The 16,032-nt window shown below is 46.4% G+C and overlaps 1 protein-coding gene across 1 annotated transcript in view; it reads right to left on the bottom strand.

Moving 5' to 3' along the window:
* Positions 1-16,032, bottom strand: part of LOC116862682 (putative tetratricopeptide repeat protein 41) — an 89,492-nt gene that overhangs the window by 7,322 nt on the left and 66,138 nt on the right. Inside the window, exon 14 of the mRNA XM_032850045.1 lies at positions 11,330-11,463. Within this exon, the coding sequence (XP_032705936.1) occupies positions 11,330-11,463 (134 nt within the window). The remainder of the gene's footprint in view (positions 1-11,329; positions 11,464-16,032) is intronic.

Below are 16,032 nucleotides of genomic sequence, written 5' to 3'. Positions count from 1 at the left end.
TGTCCTGCGTGCTTCCTCTACTATGTGCGGTCACCTCATACGTAGGATTTCGCAATGCCAGGCCTGTGTTTACTTTCTCCCCAGCCCAGATTTGCACTGCAGGTGGTCGTCAACGGGTAGCAAGAAAGATCTCAGGTGTTGGTGGAGGTCCTCAGGAAGTCTCCCTGAATGGCTCTGTGGACCCTGCCCAACAGTGAACTCCCCCCCAACCCCCCACCCCCAACCCCCCACCACTGCCCTGCTGTGTCGGAGGAAAATGGGCTAGGAAGTGGAGCCAATCACCGTCTCTATTTTCCACCCAGAAGACGTGCTGTAAATGTGTAATGAGGAAGGAGGATTATGTAATATCTAGAAGTTCTTTGTTGAAAGTCTTTTTTTGTTTGCTAAGTATGCTATGTCTAAAGTTTCTTTGTGAGAAGTCCTTCAGGTTGAGAATTAAGCTTGTTTGCACATTATTTCAATAAATGTCTACAAGCATATTAGGGAGGGAGAAAGCCATCATTGTCTCAAATAGAGTAGAAAGTTGCAGTTGGCTATCTCCATGGGCCTTCACTTTCTGCCCAGAAGGAAATAATAAAAGAAGGTGGATATGCGTTTGGCAGTGGAGGGGTCCTACGCCCCACCTCTTTTCACTGAGACCACTGACTAGTCTGCTCACAGGGACCCAGATGCAGATGGCAAGCAGCAACCTTTCATGGTCTGCCTCAGTATTGCATGAGTTCACTCCACCAATTCAAAGGCCTGTGAACAACCCACTTTGGGTAGAGAGAACAAATTCATTGTTTTCTCCTTCATGGGATTTTGTCCCTACCACTCTACCAAAACCGAAGGCTCCCTATGACCTCTGTGTTGCAATGGTCTGCTCTCAACCTGGTGGTCAGTTGCCGGACCTCTCCTTTCTCAGCTTCCATGACGTTACTGATTCTCAGCCTACCTCTAGAGCCCATCCTCATCTTTGGCACAACTCTTCGCTCTGCCCACCCTTTAAATACTAGCATTCTTCCAAGTTCTATCTCCTGCCATCTTCTTGTCTTACATTCTTCTTAGCTCTTTCAACCATTCTACCAGGTTGAGCCATCAAGCATATGCTAGGGACTCCAAAATCTGTTTCTCCAGCTCATTCTTCCAGCTCCTAAGCACCAGACTCAGGTGCCCTAGTCCCTACTGAATGTATCCATGTAGATGAGATTCAAACTCAACATGCCCTAAATGAGCTCATCATGGCTCCCACCCTAACTCTTGACCTGTGCTTCCTATCCAGGAATGACAACAACCTCATCTACCAAGATGCAATGACCTACGGTATAGTCAAACTGGGGGATACTTTATTCTTTTCCTCACCTCTCACATCCAATCAAACACGGAGCCCAGTCGGATTTACTTCCTAAATCTCAAATACATTCTTTCTCCTCATTTCTCAAGTCCTTGTCTAACACAAGAGATTGTCCAGTTCCCTCTCACCAGTCCTACCCTCTATTCAGCCATAAGAATATAATATCTAAAATACAAATCTATTCAGGATGCTTTGTGCTGGAAATTCGACAGCAGCTCCCCCGACAAACCCTTTAATATAGTAGACAGGATTCTCCATGCCCAGAACCTTGCTTTGTTCATGTGGATTCTTCTTGATTGAAATGCTTTCCTCACCTTCTTTACCAGACAAACATCTGTCAGGACTCACAGCCAAGTCACCTTTTCTGGAAAGTCTTACTTGTTCCTTCTTTTATGTGCTTCCCCATACTCTCTACCAACATCTGTCATAACACACATCTCACTGATGTCAGTTATTTTTATGTGCTTATCTTCCCAACAAGGGTACAAACTCCTAGGGCCCACAAACAATACAAAGAGTATGGGATTGAGGGTCAGAGACTGGGTTCCAAGTCCTCAGTCTACTACTTACTAGCTGCAAGGGTTTGGAATACCACTAGGTCTTTCTGATCCTATGATGTTATTATCTAATCAACAGGATTCTCTGATCAATTGTACCAGGGTAAGTATATCTGCTATTTTCTCAGCTTTAAAATTAGCTGAGTAATCTCTAGAGTCCTTTCCAGGTTAAAAAATGTTCTAAGAGGGCCACCTGAGTGGCTCAGTTGGTTCGGTGTCTGACTCTTGATTTCAGCTCAGATCATGATCTCAGGGTCACGATATTGAGCTCCGTGGCAGGCTACACACTAGTGTGGAGCCTACTTGAGGGTCTCTCTCTCCCTCTGCCCCTCCCCATCCACCCCAGCTTGCATGCTTTCTCTCCGAAAAAAAAGTATTCTAAGCTTATGAGGGCTATTAGACATTCTTCTGCAACCAAAAGTACTTACAAACTTATAACCCATTAAAAATGGTGAAACCGGGGCACCTGGGTGGCTCAGTGGGTTAAGACTCTGCCTTCGGCTCAGGTCATGACCTCAGGGTCCTGGGATCGAGCCCTACATCGGGCTCTCTGCTCAGCAAGGAGCCTACTTTCCCCTCCCTCTCTGCCTGCCTCTCTGCCTACTTGTTATTTCTGTGTGCCAAATGAATAAATAAAATCGTTTTTAAAAAAATGATGAAACCTGGGGCACCTGGGTGGCTCAGTCGGTTAAATACCTGCCTTCGACTCAGGTCATGATCCCACGGTCCAGGGATCAAGCCCCGGGTCAGGTTCCAGGCTCAGCAGGGAGTCTGCTTCTCCTTTTCCCTCTGATTCTCCCCCTGCTCATATTCTCTCTCTCTCTCTCTAATAAATAAAATCTTTAAAAATAAATAAATAAATAAGATGAAATCTACAGAAGAAGAAGAAAGGAACCCCTGTTAACAGACATGCATGAGTCTGCTGGATTAACCAGGGCCCTCTATTTCCTCTGCAAAATAAAACAGGCTGGTGCCCAGGGCACACTCAGAGCCTGCAGCCAGGAGGCTCATCTCTGCTGTGCCCGCAGACTTCTGTTCCTCACTGCTGGGTTCTAGCGTGACCAAGAGTCAACTGGATTGTTTGTCTCATTTTGGTAACTAAATTAAGTACAGTACAAACTGATGAGATATTTAGTGTGAAATGAAAGAGAGTTGTTTTCTATGAAAAACAGGCTGAATGCTCTGGAATTCTTACAAATTCCAGCACAAGGCAATAGTAAAAGGTTGAGGGAAGAAAGAGGGAGCAGTCTAGGATTGGGCACAGATTGCATCACTACTGTCTAAGGTCTCACCCTACAGAAGCCAAAACTGGCTTCTGGGTGATGCATTTTGAGAACGATGACATCTCATTCCAATCAGAGGACCCAATTATTGAAAGAAAGATAAAAACAAAGGAAGGAAGGAAGGAAGGAAGGAAGGAAGGAAGGAAGGAAGGAAGGAAGGAAGGAGAAGGAAGGGAGGGGAGGTCTTGTATCTAAATTTAAAAGTTTGGGGAAATGATTACATTTCTACGTGTAAGTTAAAATAAAAGGCACTCTGTCTATAGCACTTGCTTGACCTTTTGGAGTAAGGGACCTACTGCTGTAGAGAAGATGACCATGGCTGAGGTGAGCATTTAAAAATCATATGAGGAGAGAGGACTGACTCACCCTACTGAAAGTCACCCACTAGAGCTTTTGTTTAATTTCTCCCTTCTAAATTTGACTGAGATGGTTGGCATTTCTTTTTTAAAAGAATTCCAGGGCGAGGGAAGTAACATAAAGTTCATCTAACCATACTTCTTCCAAAATAAACAATTCGATACAGAACACTGAGCTTGACATAATGGAATATGAAAAGCCACATTCCCACTGAAATCAGTTCTCAAAAGGCAGATTTAAAGCACTTATCAGAAAAAGAGAACAGGAGGATGGCTCCGTGTCAGAAGTAGTGTGGAACACAAACCACGAAAATCCTCTTTTCATCATCAGGATTAGTATTAAAATCTCCAGAATTAACCATTTTAGTAGGTTAAGATTTGTCTTGAAACTGGATTGAAATTGAGGAGAGACAAGTTGTAAAGGATATAGTCCATGGAAAGATTTCAGTTTTGAATAAGTGCCTCACAAAACCATAATCAGAAGGGGAAACAAAATGTAGAATTTATTGCCCCTCACAAATCCATCACTTAATATGTATTTACTATAATCTCATGCATAAAAATGTTATAATTAAAATCTGAATTATCCTTGCTGGGAGCCCACTATCTTCCAGTTTTCAAGATTATAGTGGGTTTTATATATTGATCAAATATAATAATAAAAGATTAAGAAGGTGCCAAGACTTTCAAGCTAGCAATTTATCAGCATTAATCTATAATCCAAACCACAATATGGAAAGTCTACTGATGACAATTGTTTCCAATAGGTTAAAATGCAATTTGGGTCATTTCTTTCAAAGTTGTTAGCCTGGAGCCTAGTTCCTGCTTCTTTTGGATGCTCAGCGAATTGTGTAAATACCCAGAAAGAACCTGTTGATGTACTTCCTCACCCTTCCTGCCCTGGCAGAGCCCTGTCCTACAGCTAGCACTCTTTCTCCTGCTTGGACAAGGCCCCTGATCCTGGGAGTTCACAGTCTGTTTGAGAGGTCAAAATACTCACACTGGAAAGAAACAGAAACTCAGTGTCAAAAAAGGATCCTTTGGGGGTGCCTGGGTGGCTCGGTCAGTCAAGCGTCAGACCCTAGATTTCAGCTCAGGTCATGATCTCAGGGTTGTGAGATGGAGCCCTACATCGGGCTCCGAGCTGGGCATGGAGTCTGCTTAAGATTCTCTCTCTTTCTTGGGGCACCTGGGTGGCTCAGTGGGTTAAGCCACTGCCTTAGGCTCAGGTCATGATCCCAGGGTCCTGGGATTGAGCCCCATATCAGGCTCTCTGTTCAGTGGGGAGCCTGCTTCCTCCTGTCTCTCTGCCTACGTCTCTGCCTACTTGTGATCTTTGTCTGTCAAGTAAATAAATAAAATCTTTAAAAAAAAAGAAAAAAAGATTCTCTCTCTTTCTGTCCCACCCCCACAAAAAAAAAAAAAAAAAAAAAAGATCCTTTGAGCTTCTTCATGACTCTGGCATAGCATATTGTATTAGAAACCTCTCGTGATGGCTACATTAAAGGAATGACCCCAGGTCCCCCACAATCCCTCTGCTTGGCAAAAACCTTGCACTGGTTTGCAGCTACTATTATGGTGACACCCCAAATCCTTGACCAGGCCTGGGGGAATGTGTTCAGCCCAGTACCTCTCTGACATTCTCCTCGGGCACCCTCTCCCCAACATTGGTCTCTGCATTCTGGCCACCTTGGCCTTTCTAGCTCCTTCCAGCTTTGCAATTTCTGTTCCCGCTGCCTGGATGACTCTTGCCACCCTACCCCTCTTTACTTAGCAAGTTGATTTCTCACCATTCAGAGTCAGTATCCCACATCACTTCCGGACAAACATCCCCAGTGCATCCCCTCCCTCCAACAGATCCGCATCCCGTTAGTGGTTGGATTTTGCCAGGAGAGCATTTTCCATGGTTACAGAAGCTCCTGTGTACCCAGCAACCTAACTAGAACTACGCAGCTACGTGGTTGCGTCTCTAGTCATCTGACAGCTATCTGCGTCAGCGTGAGCCAGTAATGGCAGCGCTGGTCTCTCTCTGTCCCGCTCACTGCTATATCCCCAGGAACTAAAACACACATTGTCACCTAAGAATCTACAATCGACTAAACTCGACTCAGGCTCTTTTTCAACCAGGTCTCACTTTGGGTTTCCATGTTCATCTCTTCATTGTCCAGTTTTAGCAAGAATCCTGCTAAGTCCGTTTAACATCCTCAACTCTGATCTTGGACATCAGGTTCCTCATTCCCCATCACACCCCAGATAATGCCTGCCTTCAGCAAGAACACCGTTAGGTTTATTGACCCAGAATTTCTTATCCCTGATGATTCCTCTCAGTAACTCTCCCTCTGCTGCTCCCCTTGCTTGTGCGCTCTCTCTCGCTCTCTCTCTCTCAAATAAAAAAACTGGGGGCTTACCTAGAATAAGGGTTGTTAGCAGAAATAAGTTTTATCTGAGTGACCCATCGGTCCAGCAGGGCAAACACCCAATAACCGACCCCTGTTCTTCACTGTCCCCATAAACTGTGTCCCTTTCCACTGAAGCCTCCGTTCTCCTTAGTTCAGGCTGACATATATCCCTCATTCTGCCTGTCTTTAGAATTTCTATGTCTGTGTGGATTCCCCAAATGTGTGCTATTAAATCTGATTTTCTCCTGTTAATCTGTCTCATGTCAACTTGTTTCTTAGTCCAGCCATGAGGACCTCTGAAGGGACAGGAATTCTTCCTCCCCAATAACGGACAGGAAATTCGTTTCACTCTGAACAGGGAGACAGACTGTAGACAGCCTTAATGAGCTCTAACGAACTGTGAATCATTTCCAAAATAATCTCCCAAAGAGAATAAGCCCACAGGGGCGTCACGGACCCCCCAGCCTTCTTCAGACTTAAATCTCCACTTGCCCACACGCAGGTCTGCCTACAGACCAGTACGCTGCTGCCACCATTACCTGCTCGCCTGCTTCTTCACCTCCTGTCCTACCCTTTCCCATAGCCCCTCATGACAGTCCCCCGTGGCCCCCTCTCCATCTTTCTTTATTCCTACCTTTGTCCATGCAGGTCTTCTCCCTAGAGCCACACCTTTCTCTGCCAGCTCACACCCTTCAGTTCCTTAAGGGTACCTCGCGAGAGGTTTTCCCTGAAAAACCTCCTGCTACTGATCACTGTCTTCCTTTGCACTTAAACGTGGACTATCAACGCTGCAGAGGGTCTCAAAGCACTCAACGCCCTTATTTTACAAAGAGGGCCAGAGATGGACTTGTGTCCAAGAGGATGTGACTTGCTGGGATCCCATGCCAGATTGTAGCCATGTGAGAACTCAAACCCAGTTCAGTCTCCTCTACTCAGGCCATGTTCTAAACCTTCCACATGTTACATCTTCTATTGTAGGCTTGTTTTGCCTCCTAACAAAGTAAGCAGTTAGTGAAAGGCGAAAGTTGTCTTTTGTTTTCATATCCCGGGTACACTTAGGACAGTCCTCCAGGCACAGGGAACCTTATTTCCACCTGTTTGTCTGCGACTGCAACCAGAAAAGACCAAGACAGATTGTTCCCAAATTTAGAAGGTATGTGTAGGATGATCTAAATGGAAATACAGGCCATATGGCATTCAAAAAATTTATGTTGAAGGACCTAAGGGACAACTTCAAAGTGGTAGGTAGCCCACTGCAGAGCACCCTAGGAAATGATCCCGCAAGACAAGCTAGAGACGAAAGGAACCAACAGTTTCATACATGGGCCTCCGATCCAAAGTCACAACGGGCAGATGCAAGCAATGACTTGTGTTAGCAACTTCTTGTACCTGCTCATTGGTGTGAGCGACTTCAAGCTGACTGCTTCCGGGGGGAGGGGGGACCATAGGAGGCTTGTTTTTCTTTAGAGGCAAGTAATTCTCCCAAACCACCCCAGATCTACAAACTAGTTGGGTAAGATAAAACATGCTTACAATTGCATTACGCATTACAATTTATAAAGGATTAAAATACACATGCACTGAATATATAACTGGTAGTGGTCAGTATACTGTGGCTCTTGTTTTCCTTGATGCAAAATTACATAGCGTCGAAGGAGTGCTCTGACGACCCACGTTCGGTAACACTTTTACTATAGTGGGCCTAAGACTTGGTTTACAAAGGTGCATGGTGAGGAGCAGGGAGTGTACGTGACTCTGGCTTACTTCTTATTTGATGGAGTCCACGCAAACACATTTCATTCAGAAAGACACTCTCCATTGAAGGTAGGCAAAGGAGATCCAGAAAGGCTACCCCAAAGCATGCCACATTCCCAATGATCTAAGGATTACTTTGAGCGGAAGGCTTTTGAGTTCTTAAAATCCTGCATGTGCCTAAAAGCAGAGTCCCCCAAAAGGACTCAAGCGTTGTAAGTTCCCTCCCCAGGGCAACTCACATCTTCTCTGCTGGGACGCAAGAAGCTGGCACCACACCTAGACAGACATTGCTACCAACGACACCTCATTTATTCTCCTAAGGTTCATTCATCTTTCCCAAAAAATAATTTGCTTTTCTATTAAATGTCCTTGTCCTTTCTCCCCTTCCCTTTCCCCTGCCAAGTTAGGTGCACAGACCCCAAGTCCTAACCACCCCTTGGAGTTGTGCATTTCTGAGCACTCCCATGCGTAAGTGTGATGTACATGACAATAAACTTGTTATCTGAGAGTAATGAATACATGATACCTCCGTCATAGACCAGACTCCACCACCGGGAACAAATTATTCGTACAAAGCAACCATATTAGGTGTACAGTTGCTTTTGCATAGATCTGCATCTGCATTTTCTGGTTGTAAACAAAATCCTTCATGTATTCAGCCTGAAAACGCTTACTGAGAAAATACTGTACACACACACACACACACGCACACACACACTCACACGCACTCGCACACACGTGCACACTCCTAAATCTATGGACTAAAAATAACCTTTCCCTGCAGGTATCAAGTATTTAAGCCTCTTCCTCCTTGGGAAATGACCAGGCTGAAAGCAATCGTGTTTTATGGTAAAATGGACAACAAACATGCCCGCTGGAGAAAGTGGTTGATTAACTCAGGGTTTCTCAATCTTAGCACTTTGACATTTGGCCTGGATAATTTTTTGCTGTTGAGGGGCTGTCCTGAGCCCCATAGGGTGTTTAGCAGCACCCCAAGCCTCCACCCACTAAATGACAGTAATGCTCCCTGTCCCCTCCTCTCCCCCGCCTCCTCGCCTCCCCCCATCTTGACAATTGAGGTTTCTCCAGACTTCTGTCCTGAGGGATAGTATTGCATGGGCTGAAAACCTGTTTAGGTGGAAGTTGGCCATGCCTTGTGGCAATGAGATTTCATGATCCCTGATAGTACTCCAGAATTTTTCTAGTCGTGGCACTTGAGACTTCTGTTCTAACCTAGTAGAAGAAATAAAGCTGAGACGTCTCTACCTGGCACACAGGGAACTTGCTCACTGGAGGCACACCCCTCCCCATCCCTGCCCCATGGGACTCACAGCTCTGACCACCCCCACCCCACCCCTTTCCTCCCTCCCTCCCGCTGTGGCCAGCCTCCAGCCTGCTGTCTGGGAATTATCTGCAGCCCCCAACTCAACTCTCCAATCTCCTCGGTTCCCAAGTTTGGCAGCGACACTCCAGGTAAAGGACAAAACTCACTATGTGCCCCTATTTGCAGAGCAAGCTAATGGGGTCCTGGGCCCAATAAGTGGTGAGGCAGGGAAGGGTAGGGCCCAGACACTGTGGTCCCTGGCTACAGCAGAGCCTGGCGAGGAGGACCCTCTCTCAGGAGGCCTCTGGGGAGCTCATCAACAGTCAGCCAGGCAGACCGCCCCTCATATGTAACCCTAACCTCACCAGGGCCTATGTTTCTTCATCTATGGGAACTGTCACTAGGCCCTTCCTCTCCTGTAACCTGCGGGCTACACGTCAGCACATTTCCTCCACAGCCTTGCAAGAATCATTAACCTTGTCCCTGTTTTCTTTGTCCCAGTGCCCACAACAGGAACCAAGGAGGGAGGCGACATGATAACCTATAGACACAAAGCCAACAAGTAACGCTCTGAGACCATTACGTGGAGCCCAGATGTTCCCAGAGCGCAATGTCTCAGAAGTTTTGAGCCTCTCCTTGTGAAGGTTCAAGGCCCATCCTGTTCCCACCCTCACCCCCACATATTTTATTAGACCCACATAAGCTGTCCCTATGCTCAACCAAGACAAGGCAGGTTCGAGACCCATCCCCTGACTGCCCATCGGTCTGCCCTTCTGGTAATAAAGCTTTCTCTGCTTCTGACATGGTGGCTCACAGATTAGCTAACTGGGCCTCAGACACACGAAACTGATTTTAGGGTCCAGTAACAGTAGTGCCAGTGAAGAAGTAAGTCAGCATGCACTACAAACCACAGGCAATAACGACACTGGTGGAAGAAACTCAAAGAAAGAATCAGAACCTCTGTGAAGAGAAGCAAAAGAGAAATGCCAGAAATGAGTAGTGAGAAGAGTGAGTACACCCAACCCCTCCCCTCCTCCTCGGGTTTAAGACCGCATTTTCAATTCCATTTTTAACTGTCATTTCAAGTTTTTAATTTTTATCTTTTTCTTTTTTTAAGATTTTATTTATTTATCTGACAGAGAGAGACACAACAAGAGAGGGAACACAAGCAGAGGGAGAGAGAGAGAGAAGCAGGTCCCCCCACCAAGCAGGGAGCCCGATGAGGGGCTCGATCCCAGGACCCTGGGATCATGACCTGAGCTGAAGCAGATGCCTAACAACTGAGCCATCCAGTCACCCTTAATTTTTTACCTTTAATCAGAAATTGCCTTCAAATCTCTGGGCCAGATCGGAGGCACTGAGTCTTACGTTCTATATGTAAAATCAAAGGTGGGTCCATGTGAAGAGCCATTTGTGATTTTCAGCCACCTGTTACTTTAGTGTCATAGGACTAAGCATGAACAGGCGATTCCTATACAAACAGTGACTTAAAACAGAATCAGAAGGAGGAAGGGAACCTACCCTGCCAGGAGAGGGGTATGGCTGGGCATGGTGCCCCGTCACATGAGTGAGATATGGGATGGAAAGACTTCTAGAAGATCTCTTCCTGGGGTGCCTGAGTGGCTCAGTCAGTCAAGCATCTGCCTTTGGCTCAGGTCATGATCTCAGGGTCCTGGGATGGAGCCCTGCCTCAGGTGCCCCACACAGAGGGGAGCCTGCTTCTCCCTCTGCCCCTCCCCCTGTTGTGCTCTCTCTGTCTCTCTCTCAAACAAAAAAAAAAAAAAAAACAAGAAGAAGAAGATCTCTTTCTGTTACGGACTATTTGCGCCCCCCCCCCCAAAAAAATTCTTATGTTGAAGTCCTAACCCCCAAATGATGGTATTTGGAGATGAGGCCTTTGAAAGGTGATCAGGTCATGTGGGTGAACCCCTCATGAATGGGATTAGCACCCTCATAAAAGAGGTGCCCTCCCTTCCACCATGTGAGGACACAGAGAGAAAAGAGCTGTCTGTGGACCAGGAGGCAGACTTGCACCAGATACCGAGTCTACCGACGCCTTGATCTTAGACTTCCCAGCCTCTGGAACTTGAAGAAATACACCTCAGTTGCTCAGGCCTGCCAGTCTATGGCATCCTGTTCTAGCAGCCCAAGCAGACTAAGACATGTTCCTAATGAGGGAAGATACACAAGGAGCCTAAAAATTTGAAAGTCTGTGGAACAGGGCTTTCCTGCTTCAGAAATGAAGACATTTTAAAAATAAGCAAATCATGCAGGTCAAAGGGAAAAGTCCACGGCTTCTAATAGAAACACACTGACAATTACCCAATTTACACAAGGTGTCACTGAGGCTGACGTTCAGCTGCTTCCTGACGAATGAGGAGGTGGCAAAAGTCCCCGCATTTTCCTTTATTTGTATCACTTGTTTATAATATTCAATTGCTTGCTTCCTTTGGAATCTAGAAAAGAGACATTTAATTAAAGTTTTGCATTAAAGAAGCACTGCATTCATTCATTCAACAAACCTTCAGGGCTGGGGCTCAAGGATGAGGAAGACTAATCCTTGCCCACAGAGAACTTCCCAAGGTTGGAGCAGAGGCTGGAGAGTGAAACAGAGGACCAGACACTCATGAAGGGCACTGTGTGCGGATCTAAGGGTTTTTGGACTTTAAAGGGAGATTTCATTAAGAGAATGATGTGATCCAATGTGCACTTTGATAAACTCGCCTGGCTGGAAGAGTGCAGGGGAAACTGAAGCGGGCAGGGAGGCCACATAGTCCACAGGAAGCACGAGGGTCTGAGCAGATGCCGTGGGCCTGGAGGAGACAGACCTGCAGAGGCTGGGCGCCCCCTGAACGTTGTGGCCCCAGTACTGGGAGCAGTGGGTGATTGCTGTGGTCGCAGTAGAGTGACGCGGTCAGGAGCTTGAGCTCTCAAGTCCGACGGGCCTGGTGGTGGCTGGCGAGGCACAGACACCCTGTGGTCAGATGCCCTGGGTGCTGATCCACACTCTACTGCTCCAAAGCTGGGCAAGCCTTCTAACCTCCTGAACCTCAGTTTTCTGCCCCTGTTGTGCTCTCAATCTCTCTCTCGCTTTCTCTCTCTCTCTCGAACAAATAAATAACAAACTGTTTTGAAGATTCAATGAGAAAAACGCATGTAATGTCTTCAGCATAGTGACTAATCATAAATACAATTAAGACGATGCCGTGGTGTCCACACTGGGTGAAACAGGAGAAGATGCATTTCGTCAGGGTGGGTGGGGGGAGGGAACGTGTTCAGGCTTGAGAATGCGGACTCCGAAATGCCCAAATAATTTGGAATACACAACGGAGGCATCCAATAGATGATAGAGGACTGAGAAGGACATGGAGAAGAAAAGCCAGCACCTCATGACTAAAGCCCTAGGCACAGGTGAGGTTGAGATGCTAAGACTCCTGCTGAGACCAGCATCCGAGCACAGCCTCCATGAACTGAACCCAAAACAGCAACACCTCTGGGACAACACTCAAAGAGGGAGGGAGAGAGGAAAAGAGAGAGATAGGAAACCCACAAAAGAAACTGAGCAGGGATCATCAGAAAACAGAGCCAGGAGAGAAGGTATCTCAGGAACCAGCAGAGGGTTTTTTGAGGAAGGGAGTCATTGACATCATCAACACTTCAGCAGGAGAAGGCCAACAAGATCAAAAAGTGCAAAGGGACACATCATTTAACATGTTCCTGATGACGTTGGCTGGAGTAGTGTAAAATGGAGCTGGGTAGAGGCAGAAGTTAAATGACAGTAAATGGGAAGGAGGAAGAAACTTGACCTTGAAGAGGAGGCTAATGAATGGATACAAAGTCAAGAAGGAGTAGACGGCATTTACTTTACTGCGAACATAACTACTGTTCCACTTAAGACAGTTTGTTTATTCCTCTCCTTCCTTTTCTTTTTAACTTAAGACAGTTTATTCCTCTCCGTCCTTTTCTTTTTAACTTGAACCTCACTTACCCAGCCTTACCCATCCCCATGCCACAAGGCCCTCAGGATCCCACGGATCATTTCTGTAGTGCATGACAGCTGTCACAAGGGCCCTGGCCACCAGGGCAAAGGCTCTACCCCCGTGTGAGAGGTGAGTCAAGCTGCACAGCAAAATCTCTCCTGGTCTTAACTGGTGTTTAGAAAGATGTGGTCACCTACAGGCAACCTTCAACAAGATGAAAGGCCTTCCATTGTTTCAGAAGGCTGACCGTTGCCAGTGAGGGCTGGGCAAAAGGCAGCCAGGTATCGTCAGGTGGGCCGCCACAGAGGCCATCCCTGTGGAATGGACGAGCGATATCAAAGGTCTATGATTCACACCCCACGAGCTCTGGATTTGCAATGGGGCAGCCTGGGGAAGCAGAAATGACTCAGACAATATGTTTCATGCTTAGATTTTTCTTTCACCAGGAAATGGTTCTACTGCCACGCTTTTTGCTTCTGTAAAGAAGAATCCTTTCTCCGTTCATCATGCTAATCTGAAGAGGAACAGGAGGAGGCTTATCTGGTATCCAGTGTCTAAAAAATGACCTGGCGGGGAGCAAAATAGTAATACTAAGAATTCAATTTAATGAACTCTTTTGGTATGTGCCAGGCATTCTGCTAAGCACCTTACACACGGGATCACTTAGCCCTCACAACCATCCTGTGAACAAGATAGTAGCCCCACTTTCATTTTACTTGTGAAGAAATGAATGAGATACCAAATGGTAAGTTCTCCCTGTTACTAATTTGAACCCAGGTACTCAGATCCCAAAGCCCTCCATGCCCCCACTACTATGTAGCACCTGTAATTTTACCCTTACACATTCCCTTATTTGGGCTACTTTTTTACAAGTAAATACTCTTAGAAAGGCTAAATATGGATTTGGACTTAAGTGTTAGAAATTAGCAACATCATATTCCTCCTGGGAGCAAATGCAGGAAGAGGTTACCTTCCTGGGGAGAGGTAAGAGGGAAATTATCTCCAGGCAAGTGGAAAACTGAAAGTGAAAATCGAGACAGGGAACAGAGGGCAGAGGGACAGAAACTCCAAAAACAAAACTTCACAACTTCGTAATTGAACCTAGAACATCCCCAGTCCCTCAGTCCACGGACTCGGCTAGGAAAGGGTGTGAGCCGACGCCAAAGGAAGGGTGTGTTGCTTCTGTCTCTCCAGACTCACAAAGACCCTTCTCTCAACCAACCTGTCAAGAGAAGTGGTCAGACCCTGCAGATGCTAACATTGATGGTATCCACAGCTTAATACCCACAACCCTCTCTTAAACACAGAAACCAACAAAGAATCTCTCCTTGACTGGGGTGCCTGGGTGGCCCAGTGGGTTAAGCCTCTGCCTTTGGCTCAGGTCATGATCCCAGAGTCCTGGGATTGAGCTCCACATCAGGCTCTCTGCTCAGCAGGAAGCCTGTGTGTCAAATAAATACATCAAATCTTAAAAAAAAAAAAAAAAAAATCTCTCCTTGACCAAACTCTACTCAGGCTCTTATCACTCTTTCTAAAGTAGGCCTCAACTTTTAGACTTCTGTGTTCATCTCTGCATTGCCCAATTTTAGCAAGACTACTGCAAAGTCAGTTGGAGGATTCTCCCACCCCTACCAGTCTGATCACCCTCAGTATCAGGCTGGTTTCCTCCTTCCCCGTCACATCCCAGGTGAAGTCCGATCCCCGCAGCCTGCCTTCAGCAAGAATCCTGTTGGGTCCATCAAGCCAGAATCCTCTCCCCGCCAGTGTTTCCTCTTGGTAATTTTCCATCCACCGACGCCCCCCCCCCCCGCCCAACTTCTCTTTGTATATGGGGTTGGGTCCAATCTCTCTTCCCCTCTGTAAAACCCTACCACAGGACCTGAGTGAACTCCCTCTTACCTTTCTTTAATAACTATTATTGAGACAGAGAAAGCAAACGGACCCCATGAGAGAAAAAAATTGCTTTTTCTTTTGTTTTTTTCCTGGCTTCTACTCTTGCTAGGACCTGTACCCCTCCACCCCACTCTACACATGCCTTATAATGCAAACAGCATAGGTCCTTCTTGGAAGGATTAAGGAATTAATGATTTCCCTAGAACAGATGATATCTAAGAAAGGACCAGGTAAGAAATGACTGAATGAAGCCATCACACATGCTCTCCAGACCACCATTACCAAACATCTCAATGCCAAGGTCCCTTGGTTCCAAGGAGTAACACCTGGGCCCTCATCTTGGTTCTAACTGGTTCCTGGATGCCTAAGGGGACAAGTACACCAGAATATCACCCTCAGCAAAAACCCCAGACCCCAAGCAAAACCAAGACTCATGATCTTTCCTTTCTGAGTCTCCTGGATGTTTCATCTGTTTCTCCACCCCCCACCCACCCCAAACACACACACACCTCTCACTCTTTCTACATATATCTTCAATAAACTCTGCTTCCACCTCCTGCTGGCTCATGTTTCATTTCCATCCTGCCTGAGGCCAAGAACCCCCTTAGCTGTCCCACAAGACCCTCCCCCTTGGTCCCTGGCCCTGACCTGCTTACACCATTATGAATAATTTTTTCTTTAACAGCTTAAACAGTGCCTTGTGGGGGGAGCTGAGGAAAGCCCCCCACCTCACAGGACAGCAAGGGGACTTGCTGAGCAGGCAGAGAAGAGTTAGCAGGAAAACGGAGAGGGAATGTCTGAGACATCACAGGCTGGCCTAGAGTTGCAAGAGGCAGACCGATGGATGTGGCCCCACAAACGAGGGAGTTGAGTCCTGCACAGAAGCAGGAAGTGAATACAACTGACCCTCGAACAATGCGGTGGCTGGGGCACTGACCCCTCTGCAGTTGAAAATCTGCTATCTTTTGATTCTCCCAAGACTTAAGTACTAATAGCCCACTGTTGACTGGGAGGGTTACTGATAACAGAAGCAGTCAATAAGCACAGATTTGTATGCTTTGTGTCATGTACTGTTCTCTTACAAGAAAGTAAGTTAAGGAAAAGAAAATGATAGGAAGGAGGTCATATGGAAGAGAAAATGCATTTATAGTC

The sequence above is a fragment of the Lontra canadensis genome, unplaced genomic scaffold (genome assembly GCF_010015895.1).
Source record: "Lontra canadensis isolate GAN:19392208 unplaced genomic scaffold, GSC_riverotter_1.0 scaffold299, whole genome shotgun sequence".
Classification (NCBI taxonomy): domain Eukaryota; kingdom Metazoa; phylum Chordata; class Mammalia; order Carnivora; family Mustelidae; genus Lontra; species Lontra canadensis.
This window is presented reverse-complemented; position numbering and strand designations above follow the sequence as displayed.